Source organism: Aquarana catesbeiana, linkage group LG05, assembly GCF_042186555.1.
Source record: "Aquarana catesbeiana isolate 2022-GZ linkage group LG05, ASM4218655v1, whole genome shotgun sequence".
Taxonomy (NCBI): domain Eukaryota; kingdom Metazoa; phylum Chordata; class Amphibia; order Anura; family Ranidae; genus Aquarana; species Aquarana catesbeiana.
The window spans coordinates 615,684,473-615,705,925 of NC_133328.1; the positions used below are offsets into that span (position 1 = coordinate 615,684,473).

A 21,453-nucleotide genomic window follows, 5' to 3' on the forward strand; every position below is an offset into this window, starting at 1 on the left:
CAAATGTTGGATGTGAGCTTGTTGTCGGAAAGTCCGACCGTGTGTAGGCTCCATAGAAGATTTGTTGTCGGAATTTCCACCAACAAATGTTTGAGAGCAGGTTCTCAAAATTTCCGACAACAAAGCTTGTTGTCGGAAATTCCGATCGTGTGTACACAATTCCGACTCACAAAGTTCCACACATGCTCGGAATCAAGCAGAAGAGCCGCACTGGCTATTGAACTTCATTTTCTCAGCTCGTCTACGTGTTGTACGTTACCGCGTTCTTGGCGTTCGGAATTTCCGACAACATTTGTGCCACCGTGTGTATGCAAGACAAGTTTGAGCCAACATCCGTCGGAAAAAAAAATCCACGGTTTTGTTGTCGGAAAATCCTATCGTGTGTACGAGGCATTGGAATCAATTTGTTCCAGGAGAGAGCTCAGTTGGGAGAACCAGAAGGAAGATGGGAAAAGAGTGTCCAACTGTCCTATGGTGGTGTGAGCCTTCATCTCCCTCACCATGAAGCGCCATGGAATTCAGAAGGAGAAAAATGATGATCCTGTGGCTGCATGAGTAGATGCTCCATATGCTGGAGAGTCAGTGACTGTGTGTAGCTTTTGCTGTGACCGTGTGCATGCAAGACAAGTTTGAGCCAACACCCTTCGGAAAATAATCCATGGTTTTGTTGTCGGAAAATCCTATCGTGTGTACAGGGCATTACTCACGTAAGCACTCGTTATAACCAAAGTATGCAGAATACCATCTCCGAATGCACGACACATCGAACCTTGAAGCAGATGGGCTACAGCCGCAGAAGACCACACCGGGTACCACTCCTGTCAGCTGAGAACAGGAAACTGAGGATAGAATTGGCACAGACTCACCAAAATTGGACAATAGAAGATTGGAAAAAACGTTGCCTGGTCTGATGAGTCTCAATTTCAGCTGCGACATTCAGATAGTAGGGTCAGAATTTGGTGTAAACAACATGAAGATATGGATCCATCCTGCCTTGTATCAACGGTTCAGGCTGGTGGTGTAATGGTGGGGGGGATATTTTCTTGGCACACTTTGGGCCCCTTAGTACCAATTGAGCATCGTTTAAACGGCACGGCCTACATGAGTATTGTTGCTGACCATGTCCATCCCTTTATGACTACAGTGTCCCCATCTTCTGATGGCTCCTTCCAGCAGGATAATGCACCATGTCACAAAGCTCCAATCATCTCACCACTGGACAATGAGGTCCCTGTACTCCAATGGCCTCCACACTCACCAGATCTCAATCCAATAGAGCACCTTTGGGATGTGGTGGAATGTCATGTCACCATGGACCAAAATCTCTGAGGAACCTTTCCAACACCTTGTTGAATCTATGCCAAGAAGAATGAAGGCAATTCTGAAGGCAAAAGAGGGTCCAACCCGGTACTAGCAAGGTGTACCTAATAAAGTGTCCGGTGAGTGTATATGCCTTAGGCTCTGCTATACAATGCGCTGGGATGCTATTCACAATGAATGTTACCCCAACGCACCACACACAGGGCAGCTCTGTTGCGTTAACGCACGCGTTTCACATTGTGACGCCACAGAACATAAATGCAAATGGGCCCCAAGGGATTAATACACCAGGGCAAAGAGCAATGGAGACCCAGACAGATTTCATCTCATCAGTCCGATCGGCCGCAGAGTATTTCTGATAGGCTACTAGAAGTTCCTGCAACTTTCCCCGCTGCCCTTTGCTTAAATGAGGCGGTAAAGGGTTAACGAGAGCTGTAATGACGATATATAAAAATAGACTGTTATTTCATGTGTGCCGCTTTCCAATAACTGAACTGAACGCACAATCCTTTTACATTCCCATCTGTTTCTGCACCAGCCAGGACAGCATAAAAAAAGCCTGTTTTCAGCTGCTGGGATTTAACTGTAAAATCAAGCGGCTTATCCGCCACATATATAATGCCGCTTTACTGTCCATCTATCAGAGCCGGAGGTCTGCGCGTTCCACCGCTGGACGCACTGATACTGATGGCAATGCAAAGCTCTCGGATAAATGATGTATCTAGTAAAATAAGCGTTTAAAGTGGAACTATGGGCAACATCAAGCATGATGACGATACACTATATTACCAAAAGTATTGGGACACCTGTCTGTACACGCACATGACCTTTAATGGCATCCCAGTCTTAGTCTGTAGGGTTCAATATTGAGTTGGCCCACCCTTTGCAGCTATAACAGCTTCAACCTTTATGGGAAGGCCGTCCACAAGATTTAGGAGTGTGTCTATGGGAATGTTTGACCATTCTTCCAGAAGAGCATTTGTGAGGTCAGGCACTGATGTTGAAAGAGAAGACCTGATTCGCAGTCTCCGCTCAAATTCATCCCAAAGGTGTTCCTTTGGGTTGAGGTCAGGACTCTGTGCAGGCCAGTCAAGTTCCTCCACCCCAAACTCGCTCATCCATGTCTTCATGGACCTTGCTTTGTGCTCTGGTGCTCAGTCATGTTGGAACAGGAAGGGGCCATCCCCAAACTGTTCCCACAAAGTTGGAACTGTCCAAATACTTTTGGTAATATAGTGTATGATGAAGGTGGTCACTAGCATTAAAGTGGACCTGTCAGTTAAAGTGGTTGTAAACCCTTACAACACACTTTTTGCTACAGGTAAGCCTATAATAAGGCTTACCTGTAGCTACCCTGGATATCTCCTAAACCTGAACGGTTTAGAAGATATCCCCTGTATTTGCATGTGCCGACGTCATCGGCACATGCACACTTGCACACTGAAGCAAACTGAAGCAACGACACGTAAATGCCATTGCTTCAATTATGCCGTGTACACACAAGCGGAATGTCCGACAGAAAAAGTCCGACGGGAGCTTTTCATCGTATATTCCGATTATGTGTATGCCTCATCGGACTTTTTAAGTTGAAAATTCTGCCGGATCTAGAAATGGAACATGTTCTAAATTTTTCTGACAGAATCAATTCCCATCGGGAAAACCGATCGTCTCTATGCTGTTCCGATGGACCAAAAATGACGCATGCTCTGAAGTAAGTACGTGACGGAAGCTATTGGCTACTGGCTATTGAACTTCCTTTTTCTAGTCCCGTCGTACGTGTTGTACGTCAGTCACCGCGTTCTGGACGGTCGGAATTTGGTGTGACCGCGTGTAGGCAAGACAGCTTGACCGGAATTCCATCGGAACTCCGTCAGAAAGACCTTCAGAGTTTATTCCGACGGGAAAACCGGTCGTGTGTACAGGGCATTAGACTGTGCCATTACCACGCAGGAGTGACGTCATCGCAGCTCCGGCCAATCACAGCGCCGGAGCCATGATACCTGTAAGTAACAGCTATGAGTAAGCACTTGGTGTAAGTGCGAAACGCGTCAGCAATTTTTTTGTACCACCCAACAGTCGTGTTTTGTGTACCCCATGATCCTGTATTTTGAATAAAAAGACGGATTTATCCATTCCGGTGTGCGGCTGTCCAGGTCTTCTTGTTCTCTTCTACCTGTAAGTAACTCCGGGAGAAATGTCGCCGGCCGGAGCGGTGAACGAGGACCGCTGCGGAGGATTCGATCTCAGGTAAGTAATACATAATGAGCAAGTATGCTATGCTATGCATACTAGCTCATTATGCCTTTGTCTTGCAGTTGTTTTTTTTTTTTATTGGGTTTACAAACACTTTAATGTTCAGCTTCATCCCTTTGCACCCTCCCATTCACACCAGCGGGCGTGCGTTAGGTTCCATAAAGCCAGTGCACTTACATGCCGGTGTGTGATGAGTAGGGAGCGCAGGTTGCTAAAAGGTTTCTTTTTTTTTTAAATGACATTTCTTTCATATTATATTATCCCTATACAGGATTTATATAGCGCCAACAATTTGCACATCACTTTACAAAATAAAGGGAGACAGTACAATGTGGATCATTATAAAAGCAAGGGAGCATTTTTTTTTTTTTATTTAACAGCAACAGCAGCATTTTTGTATAGTCTCCCTAAATAAAAAAAATATATATTTTTATTTTTTTATTTAAACGAATGCGTTAAGAGCGGCATTCCTTTTAAAGCTCCAGCCTGGAAATCATACACGATTGGCGATATTTTAAAATGATTTCCAGGAACACTTTGCGGTATAATTGGTGCATTCATCTGATCTCACACGAGATCGTCTTCTGAGGATTGCTAATTGCTGGAAACTCCACTGAAAACCAGTTTATTCCATTGGAATATTAACAATATTTTGCTCTTTAGAAGCTTGTCTTTGATCAATACCGACTTGAAAAGTGTAGAAGCAAAACAGAACTGAGAGAGGAATTAATTCTCATATTAAAAAAAAAAAAAAAAGAAGAGATTTCCTGGTACTTGTTCAATCCCGAAATCCAAGGACACTGCCAGGGACAAATCTACAAACCCAAAGGACTGGAACCGAAATGCAAGAACAGCTTGGTGTGGCCATGCTCCGGTGACGTCATTCAAAAATGAATAAGCCAAAAGGAAAATATTTAAAAGGGAATTATTACTGAAAGATATTTGGAAGCTGCCATTGCAGGTCTGCTTTTGAAAATGCTAGCTTGCCTGGCTGTTTCTGGTCTCAATAGGGTCACTGATCCAAAAACAAAGTGAGCAGATCAGGAAAAACCAGCCTGAAGCTGATACAGGTCATCGTCACGCTTGTAAGACAATAGGTTACATTGTACTGAAGACAGAAGATTAGCATGACACCCAGGCAGGTAACATTCTCAGAAGGAGAACTTGGCAATCTGTATAGGTTTCAGGTGGTTTTTTTTTAGAAATGAAATGAAATGGAATGAATGAGATGATGTCCACATGCAGGCAAAGGAGGTCCAAGTGATTGTAAAATCTGAGTCTATGAGATCTTTTTCCTGGGAATGCAGCAGATACAATCCTTTAAATGTCGGGAATCCAGAGAGGGAAGAGAAGAAGAGACTCTGGAGAGAGGGATGAGTGTCACCCGTCCTACACCACACACCGCTGACATACTGAACCTGATTATTACCGGCTGGTAACATAGTAACTGGGACTCACCGGAGGATTCCATCATCCACCATTAGAATTAATGGAACACCCCAGGGGGGAGCGCAACAGTGACAGATCGCAATGATCAGAACATCATACTCAGGTCTTGTCTATTAACATCAACTATCTACTGTATCTATCTATCTATCTATCTATCTATCTATCTATCTATCTATCTATCTATCTATCTATCTATCTATCTGATATCTATCTATCTATCTATCTATCTATCTATCTATCTATCTATCTATCTATCTATCTATCTATCTATCTATCTATCTATCTATCTATCAGTATTGGGACACCTGCCTTTACACAAACAAATGAACTTTAATGACATGCCAGTCTTATTCCGCAGGATTCAATATTGGGTTGGCCCATCCTTTCCAGCTATAACAGCTTCAACTCTTCTGGGAAGGCCGTCCACAAGGTTTAGGAGTGTGTCTATGGGAATGTCTGACCATTCTTCAAGAAGCGCATTTGTGAGGTCAGGCAGTGGCACTGATCTTGGATGAGAAGGCCTGGCTCGCAGTCTCCGCTCTAATTCATCCCAAAGGTGTTCTATCGGGTTGAGGTCAGGACTTTGTGCAGGCCAGTCAAGTTCCTTCACCCCAAACTCGCTCATCCATGTCTTTATGGACCTTGCTTTGTGCACTGGTACGCAGTCATGTTGGAACAGGAAGGGGCCGTCCCCAAACTGTTCCCACAAAGTTGGAAGTATGAAATTGTCCAAAATGTCTTGGTATGCTGACGCTTTAGGAGTTCCCTTCACTGGAACTAAGGGGCCAAGCCCAACCCCTGAAGAAGAACCCCCACACTATAATCCCCCCCCCCTTCACCATATGATTTGGACCAGTGCACAAAGCAAGGTCCATAAAGACATGGATGTGCTAGTTTGGGGTGGAGGAACCTGACTGACCTGCACAAAGTCATGACCTCAAAACCTTTCGGATGAATTAGAGTTGAGACTGTGAGCCAGGCCTTCTCGTCCAACATCAGTGCCCGACCTCACAAATGTGCTTCTGGAAGAATGGTCAAACATTCCCATAGACACACTCCTAAACCTTGTGGACAGTCTTCCCAGAAGAGTTGAAGCTGTTATAGCTGCAAAGGGTGAGCCAACTCAATACTGATCCCTACGGACTAAGACTGGGATGTCATTAAAGTTCATGTGCGTGTAAAGGCAGGTGTCCCAATATTTTTTACAATATAGTCTATCTATCTATCTATCTATCTATCTATCTATCTATCTATCTATCTATCTATCTATCTATCTATCTATCTATCTATCTCTCTATCTCTCTATCTCTCTATCTATCTATCTATCTATCTATCTATCTATCTATCTATCTATCTATCTATCTATCTATCTATCTATCTATCTTTCTCTCTGATCAATCGATCTATCCATCTCTGATCTATCTACAGTATGTATTGTACAGAATGCAGGTGACAGGAGTATATATCATACAGAGTGCAGGGGTCAGGAGTATGTATTGTACAAAAGGCAGGTGTCAGGGGTATGTATTGTACAGAGTGCAGGGATCAGGAGTATATATATCATACAGAGTGCAGGGATCAGGAGTACTTATCATGGAGAGCGCAGATGTCAGGAGTATGTAACATACAGAGTGCAAGGGTTAGGAGTGGCTGTCGGGAGCCAAGTCTCTTAATATCACTGCGCCTGCTTCTGGAAGAAAAAAAAAGTCCCCTCTCTGTCCTGGGTCCTCCTGCTGAACTGATGGTGCCCTTAGTATAAATGCTGAGCCCATTGTCATACTCTGCCTGAGCCCTATGGAAAATAAAGCTTCCTCACCCTGCCCCTGGGCCCCCCTACTGGACTAATGGGGTAAGGGCCCAGTACAGGAGGGCCAGCTTTACCCCCCCCCCATCAGCAGCCCAGAATAGAAGCATTGTTTTTATTGCACTGTTTTAATACAAGCATTGTACACAGAAGCGTCATCTTTCATGATGTCTAAATACAGTTCTATGGAAAAAATGATCTGCACTCCAGTTGTTGCTCTTAAAATGTCTTTATTTTATTGAAAAGCCACAGAGGACAAATGCAGATGAAGTCAGTTGACGCGTTTCAGCCTATAAGGCCTTAGTCATAACCACTAACCACTGGTGGTTATGACTAAGGCATTATAGGCTGAAACGTGTCAACTGACTTCATCTGTGTTTGTCCTCTGGGACTTTTCAATAAAATAAAGAAATTTTAAGAGCAACAACCGGAGTGCGGATCATTTTTTCCAGATTACTCTGCTCAGCCAGCAACTGTGGATCGAGCACCTGGGAGCTCTTCTATCTATGTGTCATATGGGTAGTAGCACTGACTTTTCTGTTTATACTAAATACAGCTCTGCCTGTGTATGTGGTGGTGGGGAAGAGCCACAATCCAAAAAAATACCTTTGGTTATTTTTTTACATAATATTTCATATTTACTTAATTTGGATGGAAAGAAGTATTTTTTTTCTAGTAAAGAAGATAAAAAAAATATCTAAAAATTCAGCTTTAGGTGGAGCATCTGTTGCAGGGTAAGTAGCTTGTACGTTCTCTTACCTGACATTTTCATAGCGATGAATGTAAATCTTGTGAAACTGGTGCTGCAGATGTTCGTCTTCTACATTGGTCATGTCGTTGATCATTTCAAGTACAACAAATCGAGGTAATACGGAGAGGACAAGCCTTTCCTAAAAGACACAATTAAAATGACAAATAATAAATAAAAAAAAACTACACACATAAAAAAAAAAAATGCCCCCTGCCCCTATCTACACGTACAAACGAGTACAAACAAGCGACAAGTGCACCCATGTGTGAAAACAATGATTGTGCTTCCTTCGGGCTCAGCTGATCACAGACCGGGGTAAAGAGCCAATCACGGAGGATCTTTACCACACGAGATCAGCTGTGTCCAATCACAGCTGATTATGGATGTAAACAGGATTTGCCGGTTATCGGCAATCCTCCCCTCATGCTGACAGCGTGTGAGGAGGGGAGAGCCGAAAAACCGGCAAATCCACATGGGGGACATCTGCCATGACAATCAGGGTACTGATCACCGGTGTCCTGATAATCAGTGCAGCCCCAACAGTGCCCGTCAGTGCAGCCTCATCAGCGCCCATCAGTGAAGGAGAAAAATTACTTATTTAGAAAATTTTATAACAAAAACACTTTTTTTTTTAAAGTTTCAGTAATTTTTCGTTTGTGGATTATGTAAACCTGGATTGGGACATGGAGCTTAAAGGTTCCAAAGTGTCTTGGGTGGTACGGAACCATACCTCCCAACTTTCAAACTTGAGAATGAGGTACACTTGAGGAAGGAAAAGACCTGCAGCGTGCTAAGCGTGCCATGGCATAAAACAGGTTTAGCCAAACGTCACAGTCAGAGGGGCTTAAAGGGCATGGGTAAAAAAAACTCAGGTTTTGGATATATGCTGGGGGGAGCTTTGGAGAGGGAAAGCACTTGTGCTAGAAGGTGGGATAGAGGGGGAGTTAGATATGTGCTGGGGGGGTTGGGAGGGGAGAGGACTTGTGTGAGAAGGTGAGATGGAGGGGGAGTTAGATACGTGCGGGGGGGTTTGGGAGGGCAGAGGACTTTTGTGAGAAGGTGGGATGGGGGATCAGATATGTCCTGGGGGCGTTTTGGGGAGGTCAGATATGTGCTTTTGGGCACTTTAGGAAGGGAGTGGACTAGAATGTGGGGTGGGAGGTCAGATATGTGCTTTTGGGCACTTTAGGAAGAGAGTGGACTAGAATGTGCGGTGGGGGGGCAGATATGTGATGTGGGGCACTTTGGAGGGGAGAGGGCTTGTGCTAGAATGTGGGGTGGGGGGTCAGATATGTGCTGGGGGAGCTTTGAGAGGCAAAGTAACTTGTGCTAGAGGATGGAGTAGAGGATGGGGGTCAGATATGTGCTGGGGGAGCACTTTGAGAAGTGAGTAGACTTGTGCTAGAAGGTGGGTGGGCAGATATGTGGGGGGGTGTTTTAAGAGGGGGGGGACTTGTGCTAGAAGGTGGGGTGAAGGTATTACAAATTCACCCCCCCTTCTAGAACAAGTCTTTTCCACTTCAAAAGCACCCTCTTCCCCCAGCACATATCCTCTTATTACCCCCCACACCCCTAAATCACTCCAAGTGTACAGTGTTTTTATGTAATTCCGGCATTGGGCTCCAGGACTCCAGCCAGATTTGCGGGACACTGGGATTTACTTGAAATCTTGAGACAGTCCCAGTGAATCCGGGACAGTTGGGAGGTATGCGGAACCTTCCCTATTGGAGACAGGAGGTCTCATCCAGGGGGTCTAAGGGGCCCCAGCCAAGAGTCAAAAGACAGGAGGTCTCAACATGGGGTCAGAGGTGCCCCAGCCAGGAGACAGGAGTTTTCATCCCAGGAGTCAGGTGTGCTCCTATTGGGGTGTCAGGGGAACCCCTATCCAGAGGCCAGGAGTGGGCCATGCAGCAGGGTGCAGCAACTTAATGCTAAGTGAGCCACGTGAACTGGTAGAGCTGGGCAATACAGTTAGTGGGACTGGTAAGAAGAGCAATGGTGCTGCTGACAAGGGAGCCAGGTAGCTTGGTATTTTCAGTTGACTGCTTCTGTTGATGTGGAAGAACCCCTCCATGGGTAACTGATGTCTATGTGAACTTTCCCTTTTCCTTTTCAATAAAAGTGGGCTGCCACACCCTAAAATACAGTTTGGACTGGCGCAACTTGTTGGAAAATGTATCTGCCACACGAGTAGACATGTGCGGTACGTTTCGTTCCGAATTGAAATTCGAACAAATTTTTTGTTATTCAGAAATTCGGCTGTACTTGAATTTCCGTATTACAATTGTAATGAATTTAAACAAAGCCAAAATAACAAAACTAAAATCTCAAATGAAAATTAGAATTCGAATAGTTTTCTAATCAAATTCGAATTTCAGAAGAGAATAACATAGAATATAAAATAAAGGAATAAAATAGAAAAGAATATAATAGAATATAAAATAACAGAATATAAAATAAAAGAATAGAATATAATAGAGTAAAACAGAACAGAATAAAAAATAAAAGAATAGAAAAAAATAGAATAGAAAATAAAGGGATTCGATTGAAAAAAAAAGGATTAGAATAGAACATAAAAGAATAGAATAGAAAAGACTGGAATAGCGAAAAGCAGAACAAAATAGAATATACTATAAAAGAACAGATTAAAATAGAATAGAAAATAAAGGACTGGGATAAGAATAAACTAAAAAGAATATAACCATCTTCTGAAATTTGAATTTAAAATAGAATACATTTGAATTCAAATAGAATAGAAAAAAATGAATAGACAAAAACAATAGGATAGAATAGAATAAAATATAAAGACATACAGTTTGTTTAGTTCCGAATTGAATTTCAGAAGAATTTTTAGTTTTTTGGAAATTCAGATTTATCTGAATCTCCAAATTACAATAGTAACGAATTTAAAGGAACTCGAAATGACGAAACGAAAATTTGAAACGAAATTCAAATAGATTTCTAGTTGAATTTGAATAGTTTTCAAATTGAATTCGAATTTCAGAAGAGAATAAAATAGAATAGAAAATAAAGGAATAAAATAGAATAGAATGGAAAATAATAGAATAGAAAATAAAAGAATAGAGTAAAACAGAACAGAATGGAAAATAAAAGAATAGAAAAAATATAATAGAAAATAAAGGATTAGAATAGGAATAGAATAGAATAGAATGGAATAGAGTAAAACAGAACAAAATATAATAGAAAAGAACAGAATGAAATAGAATAGAAAATAAAGGAATAGAATAGAATACAATAGAAAGAATATAACCATCTTCTGAAATTGGAATTTCAAATAGAATAAATTTGAATTCAAATAGAATCGAACATAATTGAAAAAAAGAATAGAATAGACAAAAACAATAGAATAGAATAAAATAGAAAGAATATAACCTTTTTCCAAAATTCTAATTTCTAATAGAATAAATTCTAATTCGAATAGAACAGAAAAGAATAGATTAGAAAAGAAAAGCAAATAAAAGAACAGAATAGAATAGAATAGAAAAAAAACAATACAATAGGCTAAAATAGAAAGAATATAACCATCTTCCAGAAGTTGAATTTCAAATAGAAAAAAATTTGAATAGAAAAGAATAGAAAATACAAGAATAGAAAAGAATAGAATAGAATTAAAAAAAAAAATAGAATAGAAAGAATATAACCATCTTCCAAAATTAGAGTTCAAAAAGAATAAATTTGATTTTGTAATGGAATTCGAATTGATTCGAATTTTCCGAATCTGGTCGAATTGAGTTCAAACTCGAACAAAACTAATTCCAAATAATAATAAATTAAAAGAAACAACTCGACAGCTTCTCCATAGAAAATATTTATTTGAGCATTACAGCAATAACATTGTCCAAAAACTGACGCGTTTCGGCCTAAGGCCTTCATCAGAAGAAATTTATGTAAACTAATTTATGTAAATAACTAATCAAAACAAAACAAACGTTTTTGTTCCGCACATGTCTACGGACATCACCCCAACACCACAACAAGTATGTGCAAAAATTGTAAAAATGTCTGTTCACCATAAAGCACGGTACTATATATATATATATATATATATATATATATATATATATATATATACATATATATGCGTTGTGGTGCACTGCGCTGCGTTGGGCCACACACAGCTGCGATTCAGTGCCCTGTTGCCGCAATGCACAAAGTGTGAATGGGCCCGTCAGGTTTCCGTGACTTCACCGATCGGTTTCCGGCATTCCTTCGCCGGCGCCTTCCAGAGAACAGAAACCTGTTTATGACACAAGACTTTTTACACTTTCCTTCATCTTCGGTCGCTCAACAACTCAGCGAGAATAATGATTGTTAGATTGCCTGGGGAAGTGCGCGACCCCCGACGCTCGTGGAGTAAATGACTACAGTGAGAAGGAGCCCATTTATTTTCTGCACTGGGAATAACGTCATTGGGAAGGAAGGTGATGGCAGGAAAATAGGCTTCAGCGATGAGAAGAAAAAAAAAGAAATGCTCACCACTACAGCGGGGGATTATTATACTGCCATGCTGCGCCATTATCCATATCCATGTGATTCATTACCCTGCATTAACTATTCAATAATGGTCGCCTGGAGCAGCGTCCTCCATTCACCCAAAAATGTGCGACTGAGAATTGTTAAAGCTGAACTCCAGGCAAGCAGCTAAATACATACATAAGATCCATATAGGAGAGCTGCCTTGCCTGCCTGTGGATTGGAGGATTTGTATTCCTGTCCATCCAGTCCTGAGATTTACACAGCTCTGTCACACAGCCCAGCCTTTTCTGACAGGGCAAGAAACCTGATTCTTGTTCTCTGCTGTTTAGTAATAATTACAGGTCCTTTCCCTCCCACCAGTCTGTAATTGGACAGGGAAAACAAAAACTGCAGGCTAAAGAGCTCATCTCTTTGTCACCCTGCTCTCTCCTCCTATCAACATGCTGCTTGTACTGCAGAACAAGTTATTGGCCTTTTGTGCTGCTTCTACCTCACCCAGTCTGTGCTCTGCTGTAGGGGGGCTGAAAGAGGCTGATGCTAAGTCAAATTCAGGTACTCACAGGGCTTGAAAATTATTCCTTTGCAGCACAGGCAGATTAAACAACTTGCTTAGTCTAGGGCAGAGGTCTTCAAACTTTCTAAACAAAGGGCCAGTTTACTGTCCTATAGACTTTAGTGGGACCGGATTGTAATCATCAGGAGTAGAAAATGACCCGGCATCAGTTGGAGTAAACAATGCCCCATCTTTGGTGTCAGTGAGAGGAATTGTGGCCCATCATTGGTGTCATTCGGCCCCATTGTTGGTGTCATTGGAAGGAACTGTGCCCCATCATTGGTGTCATTGGTATGAATTATGCCCCATCGTTTGAGTTATTGGGAGGAATTGTGCCCCATTGATGGTATCGTTGGGAGGAATAGTGCCCCATTGTTGGTATCATTGGTGGAATTGTGCCCCATTGATGGTATCATTGGGAGGAATAGTGCTCCATTGTTGGTATTATTGGTGGAATTGTGCCCCATCACTGATGTCATTGGAAGGAATTGTGCCTCATCTTTTGTTTCATTGGGAAGAATTGTGCCCCATCATTGAAAGGAATTGTGCCCCATCATTGGTGTCATTGCACCCCATTGTTGATGTCATTGGAAGGTACCTTTCCCTTATCATTGGTGTCATTGGTAGGAATTGCGCCCCATCTTTTGTTTCATTGGGAGGAATAATGCCCAATTGTTGGTGTCATTGGAAGGAACTGTGCCCCATCATTGGTGTCATTGGTATGAATTGTGCCCCATCATTTGTGTTATTGGGAGGAATAGTGCCACATTGTTGGTATCATTGGGAGGAATAGTGCCCCATTGTTGGTATCATGGGGGGATTGTGCCCCATCACTGGTGTCATTGTAAGCTACATTTCCCTTATCGTTAGGAGTAGGACGGTAGGAGCTGTGCCCCATCGTTTGTTTCATTGGGAGGAATTGTGCCCCATTGTTGGTGTCACTGGAAGGAACTGTGCCCGATTGTTGGCGTCATTGGCTGGAATCGTGCCCCATTGTTTGTGCCATTGGGAGGAATTGTGCCCCATCATTGGTGTCATTAGAAGGAATTATGCCCCATCATTAAGAAAGGACGAAGGTACAAGAGGGGGCTGGTACAGTGACAGAGGGGCACACGGGGCTAATCAGAAGCAGGCAGAACATAGAGGGGGATCGGCGTGGGGGAAGCGATTATTGGAATAATGCCCTGTGTCTGTGTCTCTCCCAGCAGCAGCTGAAAGCTGGTGGGAGGGAGAGAAACTGGCTTTCAGCTGCTGCAGAGAGCCGCACAGGGCATCCTTCTGTAATTGCTCCGCAGCACTGATTCCTCCTGCTGTTCGGTCCCCCCTGTGTGCAGGGCCCCCTTATCAGCTTCTAACTTCAGCTTCTTCAATAAAATGTTGACAATAAAACCTGGAAGCTAATTGGTTTCTATGCCAAGCTGCACCAGATTTTGCACTCTCCATTGCTTCATGATTTTTGTCCTTTGAAGTGTATGTATAGCCAAAAACATTTCTTTTTAGGTTTGGACAGAATATAGAAGGGTTAAAACCCCTATCAGTTTATTTTATTCTCTGCATCCTGTTGAGGAGATTTACTTTCACTTCCTGTCCCACAGATGGAACAGGAATCGGAGGGGATTTTTTTTCAAAGCGAGAAAACAGCTGCAGCAGCAGTGTCGGGACAAGGTCAACCAATGCCCAGGGTGAAGATGTGATCAACCCACCCCCCCCCCTCACACGTGGAGAAGGGGACCACGGGGCCAATAGTGGTGAGTGCCAAAATGTTTGTTATGTTTGTGGCATGCAATTAACCACTTGCCAACCAGGCCAATTCTGACACTTCTCACAAACATGTAAAAAAACTTTTTTTGCTATAAAATTACTTAGAACCCCCAAACATTATATATATAACTTTAGCAGAGGCCCTAGAGAATAAAATGGTGGGTGCTGCAATTTATTTATGTCACAAAAATATACTTTAATGAATTATTGCACACAAACACAATATAATACCTATTTTTTTTGTAAAATGTAAAATATGGTGCTATGCCGAGTAAAGTGATACCTAACATTTCACCCCTTAAAACTGCGTCTGCTCGTGGAATGGCGGCAGACTACGGTACTTAAAATTCTCCATAGGCCACGGTTTAAACATCTTTACAGACTACAAGTGTAGAGGAGGTCTGGTGCTAGAATTATTGGTCTCACTCTGGTGTTCGTGATAATACCTCACGTGTGTGGTGCGATCACCGTTTACATATGCGTTTACATAAGCGTTCACATTTGCCCGTAAGCACAGGGGCGGTTTACATTTTTATTATAATTTTTTTTTTTATCCAAAATATTTTTTAAACTGTCTCTAATTTTTTTTTTTGTATTAACTTTATTGCTATCACAAGGGATGAACAACAACCCTTGTTACAAGCACAGGGGCGGTTTACATTTTTATAATTATTATTTTTTTTTATCCAAAATATTTTTTACACTGTCTCAATTGTTTTTGTTTTTTGTATTAACTTTATTGCTATCACAAGGGATGATAGCCAAAATATTTTTTAAACTATCTCTATTTTTTTTTGTATTAACTTTATTGCTATCACAAGGGATGAACAACATCCCTTGTTACAAGCACAGGGGCGGTTTACATTTTTATAATTATTTTTTTTTTTTATCCAAAATATTTTTTACACTGTCTCAATTTTTTTTTGTTTTTTGTATTAACTTTATTGCTATCACAAGGGATGAACAACATCCCTTGTTACAGCATAAGCCATGACGGGTCCTCTTTATGGAGAGATCTGGGTTCTATTAGACCCCAAATTGCTCCTCTGACCTCCAATGCAGCTGATTGGCCAGGTAAACAGAGAGGCTGAACCAGAAGTGATTAAATACTCATCGCTCCCAGTTTCTGGGGTCACAGATAAGGAGGAACAACGTTGGTTCCTCTCGCTGGCCGCAGCGCTCCCGGGCTCTATGATCATCATCGTCCCGGTATAACCACTGCTAACTGAGGACGTCCTACAGTCGGCAAGTGGTTAAATAGTCCTAGTGAAAAGTTAAAAATTGGTGCACAAATACAGTGGGGTCAAAAAGTATTTGATCCTCTGCTGATTTTGTACGTTTGCCCACTGACAAAGAAATGATCGGTCTTTAATTTTAATGGTAGGTTTATTTTAACAGGGAGACAGAATAACAACAAAAGAAAATCCACAAAATTGTATTTCAAAAAAGTTATACATTGATTTGCATTTTAATGGGTTAAATAAGTATTTGACCCCTTCCAAAACATGACTTGGTGGCAAAACCCTTGTTGGCAATCACAGCGGTTAGACGTTCCTTGTAGTTGGCCACCAGGTTTGCACACATCTCAGGAGGGATGTTGTCCCACTCCTCTTTGCAGATCTTCTCCAAGTCATTAAGGATTCGAGGCTGATCTTTGGTAACTCGAACCTCCACAAAATTTCTATGGGATTAAGGCCTGGAAACTGGCTAGGCCACTCCGAGACCTTAAAGTGGAGTTCCACCCATTTTTACAACTCTTCAGCATCCCTCACTAAACTGTGCATTGTAAACAAATTGGATATTTTTTTATGTTTTTTCTCAGCACCTACTGTATATCTGCTGTATTCATTTTTCACTTCCTCCTCCCTGGCCGCGGCCCATCGCATCATTTCCTGTTTGCAATGCCTTCTGGGAAGGGGCGGCAACTTCCTCTGAAACTGCCCTTGCTATGGAAACCTGACCTGAAACCTATTACACTGCTTGTGCTGCACTGAGCATTTGCGAGATCTGCAAGGATGAGATCCAGGAAGAAATACAGTCTGGCTTCAGATGCCCACACTTAAGATGGCCACGGCCTGCTGTAAGTTTATAAAATAACAAACTACTGCTATAAACTAACAAAACAGACCTTAGTTTACAGACTAACTTTACTAGAATACATTAAGCTTGTGTATTATAGGGGTATTTTTATTTAAAAATATAATTTCGACCGGAACACCACTTTGATGTGCTTTTTCTTGAGCCACTCCTTTGTTGTCTTGGCCATGTGTTTTGGGTAATTGTCATGCTGTAATACCCATCCACGACCCATTTTTCATGCCCTGGCTGGTGGAAGGAGATTCTCACCCAGGATTTGACGGTACATGGCCCCGTCAATCGTCCCTTTGATGTGGTGAAGTTGTCCTGTCCCCTTAGCAGAAAAACACCCCCAAAGCATAATGTTTCCACCTCCATGTTTGAAGGTGGGGATGGTGTTCTTGGGGTCATAGGCAGCATTCCTCCTCCTCCAAACCCGGTGAGTTGAGGCCAAAGAGGTTGATTTTGGTCTCATCTGACCACAACACTTTCACTCAGTTCTCCTCCTTGGACAGTTCTTTGGTCTTGGCCATGGTGGAGAGATTGGAATCTGATTGATTGCTTCTGTGGACAAGTGTCTTTTATACAGGTAACAAGCTGAGATTAGGAGTGTAGTAATATGACTGAACAGAAGTGACTCCATTTTGTGTGGCCATAAAGTTATATGTGTTCATATATCTTAACTTGTATCAGACTCAAGTTAAGTCAACTAGTTCTATTTTTCAGTTTTATGACAGGTTTTTCTATAAAGCACACATATAGGAAAATATAGCTCACAGCGGCATCTTTCTATATAAAGCTTTTGTGGTAAGAGCTGTCTGGGACATTGTACTGTGTAAAGGGGAACACCAAAGGCATGACTATGAGCCATGGAAGCAGATGGCATGGTTACTATGGTTACTATGTCAGCCATGTTTAAGGGGTTGGGCATTTGGATATGTAATGATAGGTAATGATATGAAATGTACACCTCTGTATTAATCACTCCCATGTTCTATGCAATGATTGGTTGATAATAACGTATATAAATTGTATACCCGCCCAGAATTAAATCAGATAGCTTTGAACATTTAGAATTTGCAGTCATCTCTTTTGTGTTCATCAAGAAGCTATCTTCTTGGTACCGAGAGGGTCTTGTGAGTGTGGTAATTGCTGTGATTATACCTAGCTGGTCTTGTCAGGTACATGGAAGTACCATTTGATTCCACTTCAAGGAGCACTCCCTTTAAGAGAGTGCTCCTAATCTCAGCTCGTTACCTGTATAGAAGACACCTGGGAGCCAGAAATCTTGCTGATTGATAGGGGATCAAATACTTATGTCACTCATTAAAATGCAAATCAATTTATAACTTTTTTTCTGGATATTTTTGTTGTTATTCTGTCTCTCACTGTTAAAATAAACCTAACATTAAAATTATAGACTGATAATTTTTTTGTCAGTGGGCAAACGTACAAAATCAGCAGGGGGTCAAATACTTTTTTCCCTCGCTGTAAGTGGCAAAGAAAAAAATGCCCCTGGGATGGAGGTGTCACTGAAATTAAAAAATGTCCCTGAATTGGTAATGTGACTGCAATGAAAACAATGTCAGCCAGTAGTTTTTTACATCCCCTCCCAAAACAAATGGTGGGAGGAAACATAGCGGCACGCTCAGTTGTACTGCGCCAAGTTGTGGGTGTAATCAGATTGTGGTCATGGCCAAACCCTGGGTGCATTCTGGGCCGTGTACCTGCACAGATGTCGCATTGGGAGCAGCGGCTTTGTCTGTGCAACCAATGCATCCTAATTAACTTTTAGGGCTCTTTCACATGGACGTGTCCGTCTACGGAGCCCGCTCTGCTCAGAGGGGGATCCCCACTGTGCAGGCAAATAACAGGTCTGTCTCTGCACACTGTGCAGGGACCGGCCTGTCAGAGCGGATCGGATGAAGACGGACAGTAGAGTCCATCGTCACCCGATCCGCAGGCGGATGGAAAAATAGGTTTTTCCACCGTCACACTTTTTCAGATCGGAGCGGGTCGGATGTCAGCGGAAATGTCACCGCTGACATCCGTCCCTCCATAGACCTCTATGGAGTGTCCATTCAGGTCCCCCTAAAAAATTGACAGGCGGATCTGAACGGTCCGTCCGTGTGAAAGGGGCATTACAGGACTGCCCGCATCGGGATGCATGGAACATCTGCGCATCCCTGTGTGGGTAAATGCGGCTGTCACATGGGATGATGCATGCGCCCCATATGAACAAGACCTAAATATTATTTGGGTCAGTTCGCTGGAAAGAGGAGATGTCAGATATTTCATATATTTGTCACACATCTTGTCTCTCCGCTTCTGTTTGGTATTACTTGAAACAAATGACAAATGTCCCCATAAAGTACTGTGCAAAAGTCTTGGGCAGGTGTGAAAAATGTTGTACATGAAGAATGCTTTCATAAATAGATGTGTTTATAGTTCATCGCTATCATTTAACAAAATGGAAAGTAAATGAACAGAAGAGAAAATCCAAATCAAATCAATATTTGGTGTGACCACCCTTTGCCTTCAAACCAGCATCAATTCTTCTGCACACAGTTTTTGAAGGAACTGGCCAGGTAGGTTGCTCTACACATTTTGAAGAACTAACCACAGATCTTCTATGGATGTAGGCTGCCTCAAATCCTTCTGTCCCTTCCTGTAATCCTAGCACAGAGCTCCCCTCACCCCCCTAGCCACCCCCAGTACACAGCATCTAACCCAGAACAGAGCTGCCCCTCCTCCCACCCCCCAGTACATAGAGCTTCCCCATCTCCCTACCCCTCCAGTACACAAAGCTCACCCCCCCCAGTACAAAGCTCCTCCCATCCCCTAGCCCCCCAAAACAGAGGCCCTCCCTCCTTCCCTCCTCCCCATTACAGAGCTCCCCCCACCCATTAGCATTCCCCCAATACACCGAGCCCCCCCCCCCCCCCCCCAGTACATAGAGTTTCCTCCTCCTCTTGCTCAATCCCCCCCTTTCCCAAACATGTTGCTACAGCAGAGTGATCCATACCTAGCCCCTTGGCAACTACCTCCTCCTGAACTGAGGAGGCGCTGTCACTTGAGGCGTGCTGTCATATGTCAACACAGGATCAGCACAAGAAGCCACTTCTGTGTTTACAAGTGGCAGCGGCAAGTGTAGTGCCAGAGGTGGCAGTACTGAGTACCACCGTGCTCTGAATGGAAAAAAGCCCTGCTGACAGGGGTGACACTAAAGTCACCCCTGTCAGTGAGGGGCAGAGAGAGCGCCCAGGGCAGGTAACCCTTCCGCCCACCCCTCCCATTTCCCAAAAGATGTCTGGCAACAACTCAAAAATGTTGGATTTCCTATCACTTTATGTCTGGGTGACAGTGGTCTCCAGGACAAATATTTAGAGTTAATCTCCCCAGTGGGGACACAGACAGCAATAAAAATAGAGATGTGCAAGAAGGAAGCACAGCGTATAAAGTTCAGATTTATTTTATTCTGAAACTTATATTATAAAAAGCCAACAAGTTCAAGGGGTTCAAAGGGTCCCCCTTTATCAGAGCTAGGTGCTGTTGAACAAAGTGTGGACTTATAGAATTGGAGAGATCCTGAGCGGTAATTTATCTGATTGTTCCAAATGCCTGTGGAACCTTAAAGTAGTTGCAAACCCTTACATTTACCCAGTGAAGTAAATGGCCTCAAGTGACCCAAAGACCTGCATTGTGTGCCGCTCGGGCACTCTAGCAGGGGTACAAGTCCCAAACGTCCACCACATGTCCCTGACAGTACGGACACAGAGGAGTTTTCTCGTGTCCCTGACAGTCCAGACACAAAGAAGTTTCCTCATGTGCCTGACAGTCTAGACCAGGGGTCTTCAAACTACGGCCCTCCAGTTGTTCAGGAACTAAAATTCCCATCATGCCTAGTCATGTCTGTGAATGTCAGAGTTTTACAATGCCTCATGGGACGTGTAGTACTGCAACAGCTGGAGGGCCGTAGTTTGAGGATCCCTGGTCTAAACCAACCTTTCTCAACCTTTTTACCCCACAGGGCCCCTTAACTTATGTTACAGTTCTTGGGGAACTCCTGCTAAAACCAATTAATTGGTGGTCAGTTGAGAAAATGCTACTTACATTGGTGGCTACTGGGAAGAATGCCACCATTACAGTGGTGGTCATTATGTCGCCCTTATAGACACCTAAAATTGTTATTGGTGTCATGCAGTTGACTTGTTGACCCACAAAACTATGCAGATGCCATTAAATAGGAGGTTAGTCAGCTACAGCTCAAGGAATCCCTAACAACCTCTGGAGGACATCCGGGTTCCACAGAACCCTGGTTGAGAATGGCTATTCTAGAAACAGAAAGTTTTCCTCATGTCCCCATCCAGTTCAGAAATAAGGGGTTTCCTTAGGTCTCTAACAGTCCAAACACAGAGGAGATAACTCATGTTCCCAGCAGTCTGGGAACAATAGTGCTTACTCAAGTCTCTGGTATTCCAAACACAGAGGACTTAACCCATGTCCCTGGCAGTCTAGACACAGAGGAGTTCCCTCTTGTCCCCACCCAGTCCAGAAATGAGGGGTTTCCTCATGTCCCTAACAGTCCAGACACAGAGGAGATACCTTATGTTCCAACAGTCTGGGAACAACAGTGTTTACTCAAGTTTCTGGCAGTCCGAACACAGAGGACTTCACTCATGTTCCTGGCAGTCTAGAGACAGAGGAGTTCCCTCTTGTCCCCATCCAGTCCAGAAATGAGGGGTTTCTTTAAGTCCCTGACAGTCTGGAAACAAAGGCGTTTCCCCAAGTCTAGACATGGAGGAGTTTACTCATGTCCCTGACATATTTAACACAGAATGGTTTACTTAAATCCCAGACAGTCCAGATACAGAGGAGTTTCCCTATGGCCCCTGCAGTCCAGAAACAGGGGTCCTTCCTCTTGTCAGGGGCAGTCCAGAAACAAGGAATTTACTCATGTTCCCGGCAGTCCAGAAATTCGTCTTTTTA

At 42.8% G+C, this 21,453-nt stretch overlaps 1 protein-coding gene across 2 annotated transcripts in view; it reads right to left on the minus strand.

The window, feature by feature from the left end:
• The window catches only part of ADCY8 (adenylate cyclase 8), a 424,989-nt gene that overhangs the window by 262,173 nt on the left and 141,363 nt on the right, over positions 1-21,453 (minus strand). For both annotated transcript variants that reach the window (XM_073632262.1, XM_073632261.1), the window contains exon 3: positions 7,586-7,716. In XM_073632262.1, the coding sequence (XP_073488363.1) occupies positions 7,586-7,716 (131 nt within the window). The remainder of the gene's footprint in view (positions 1-7,585; positions 7,717-21,453) is intronic.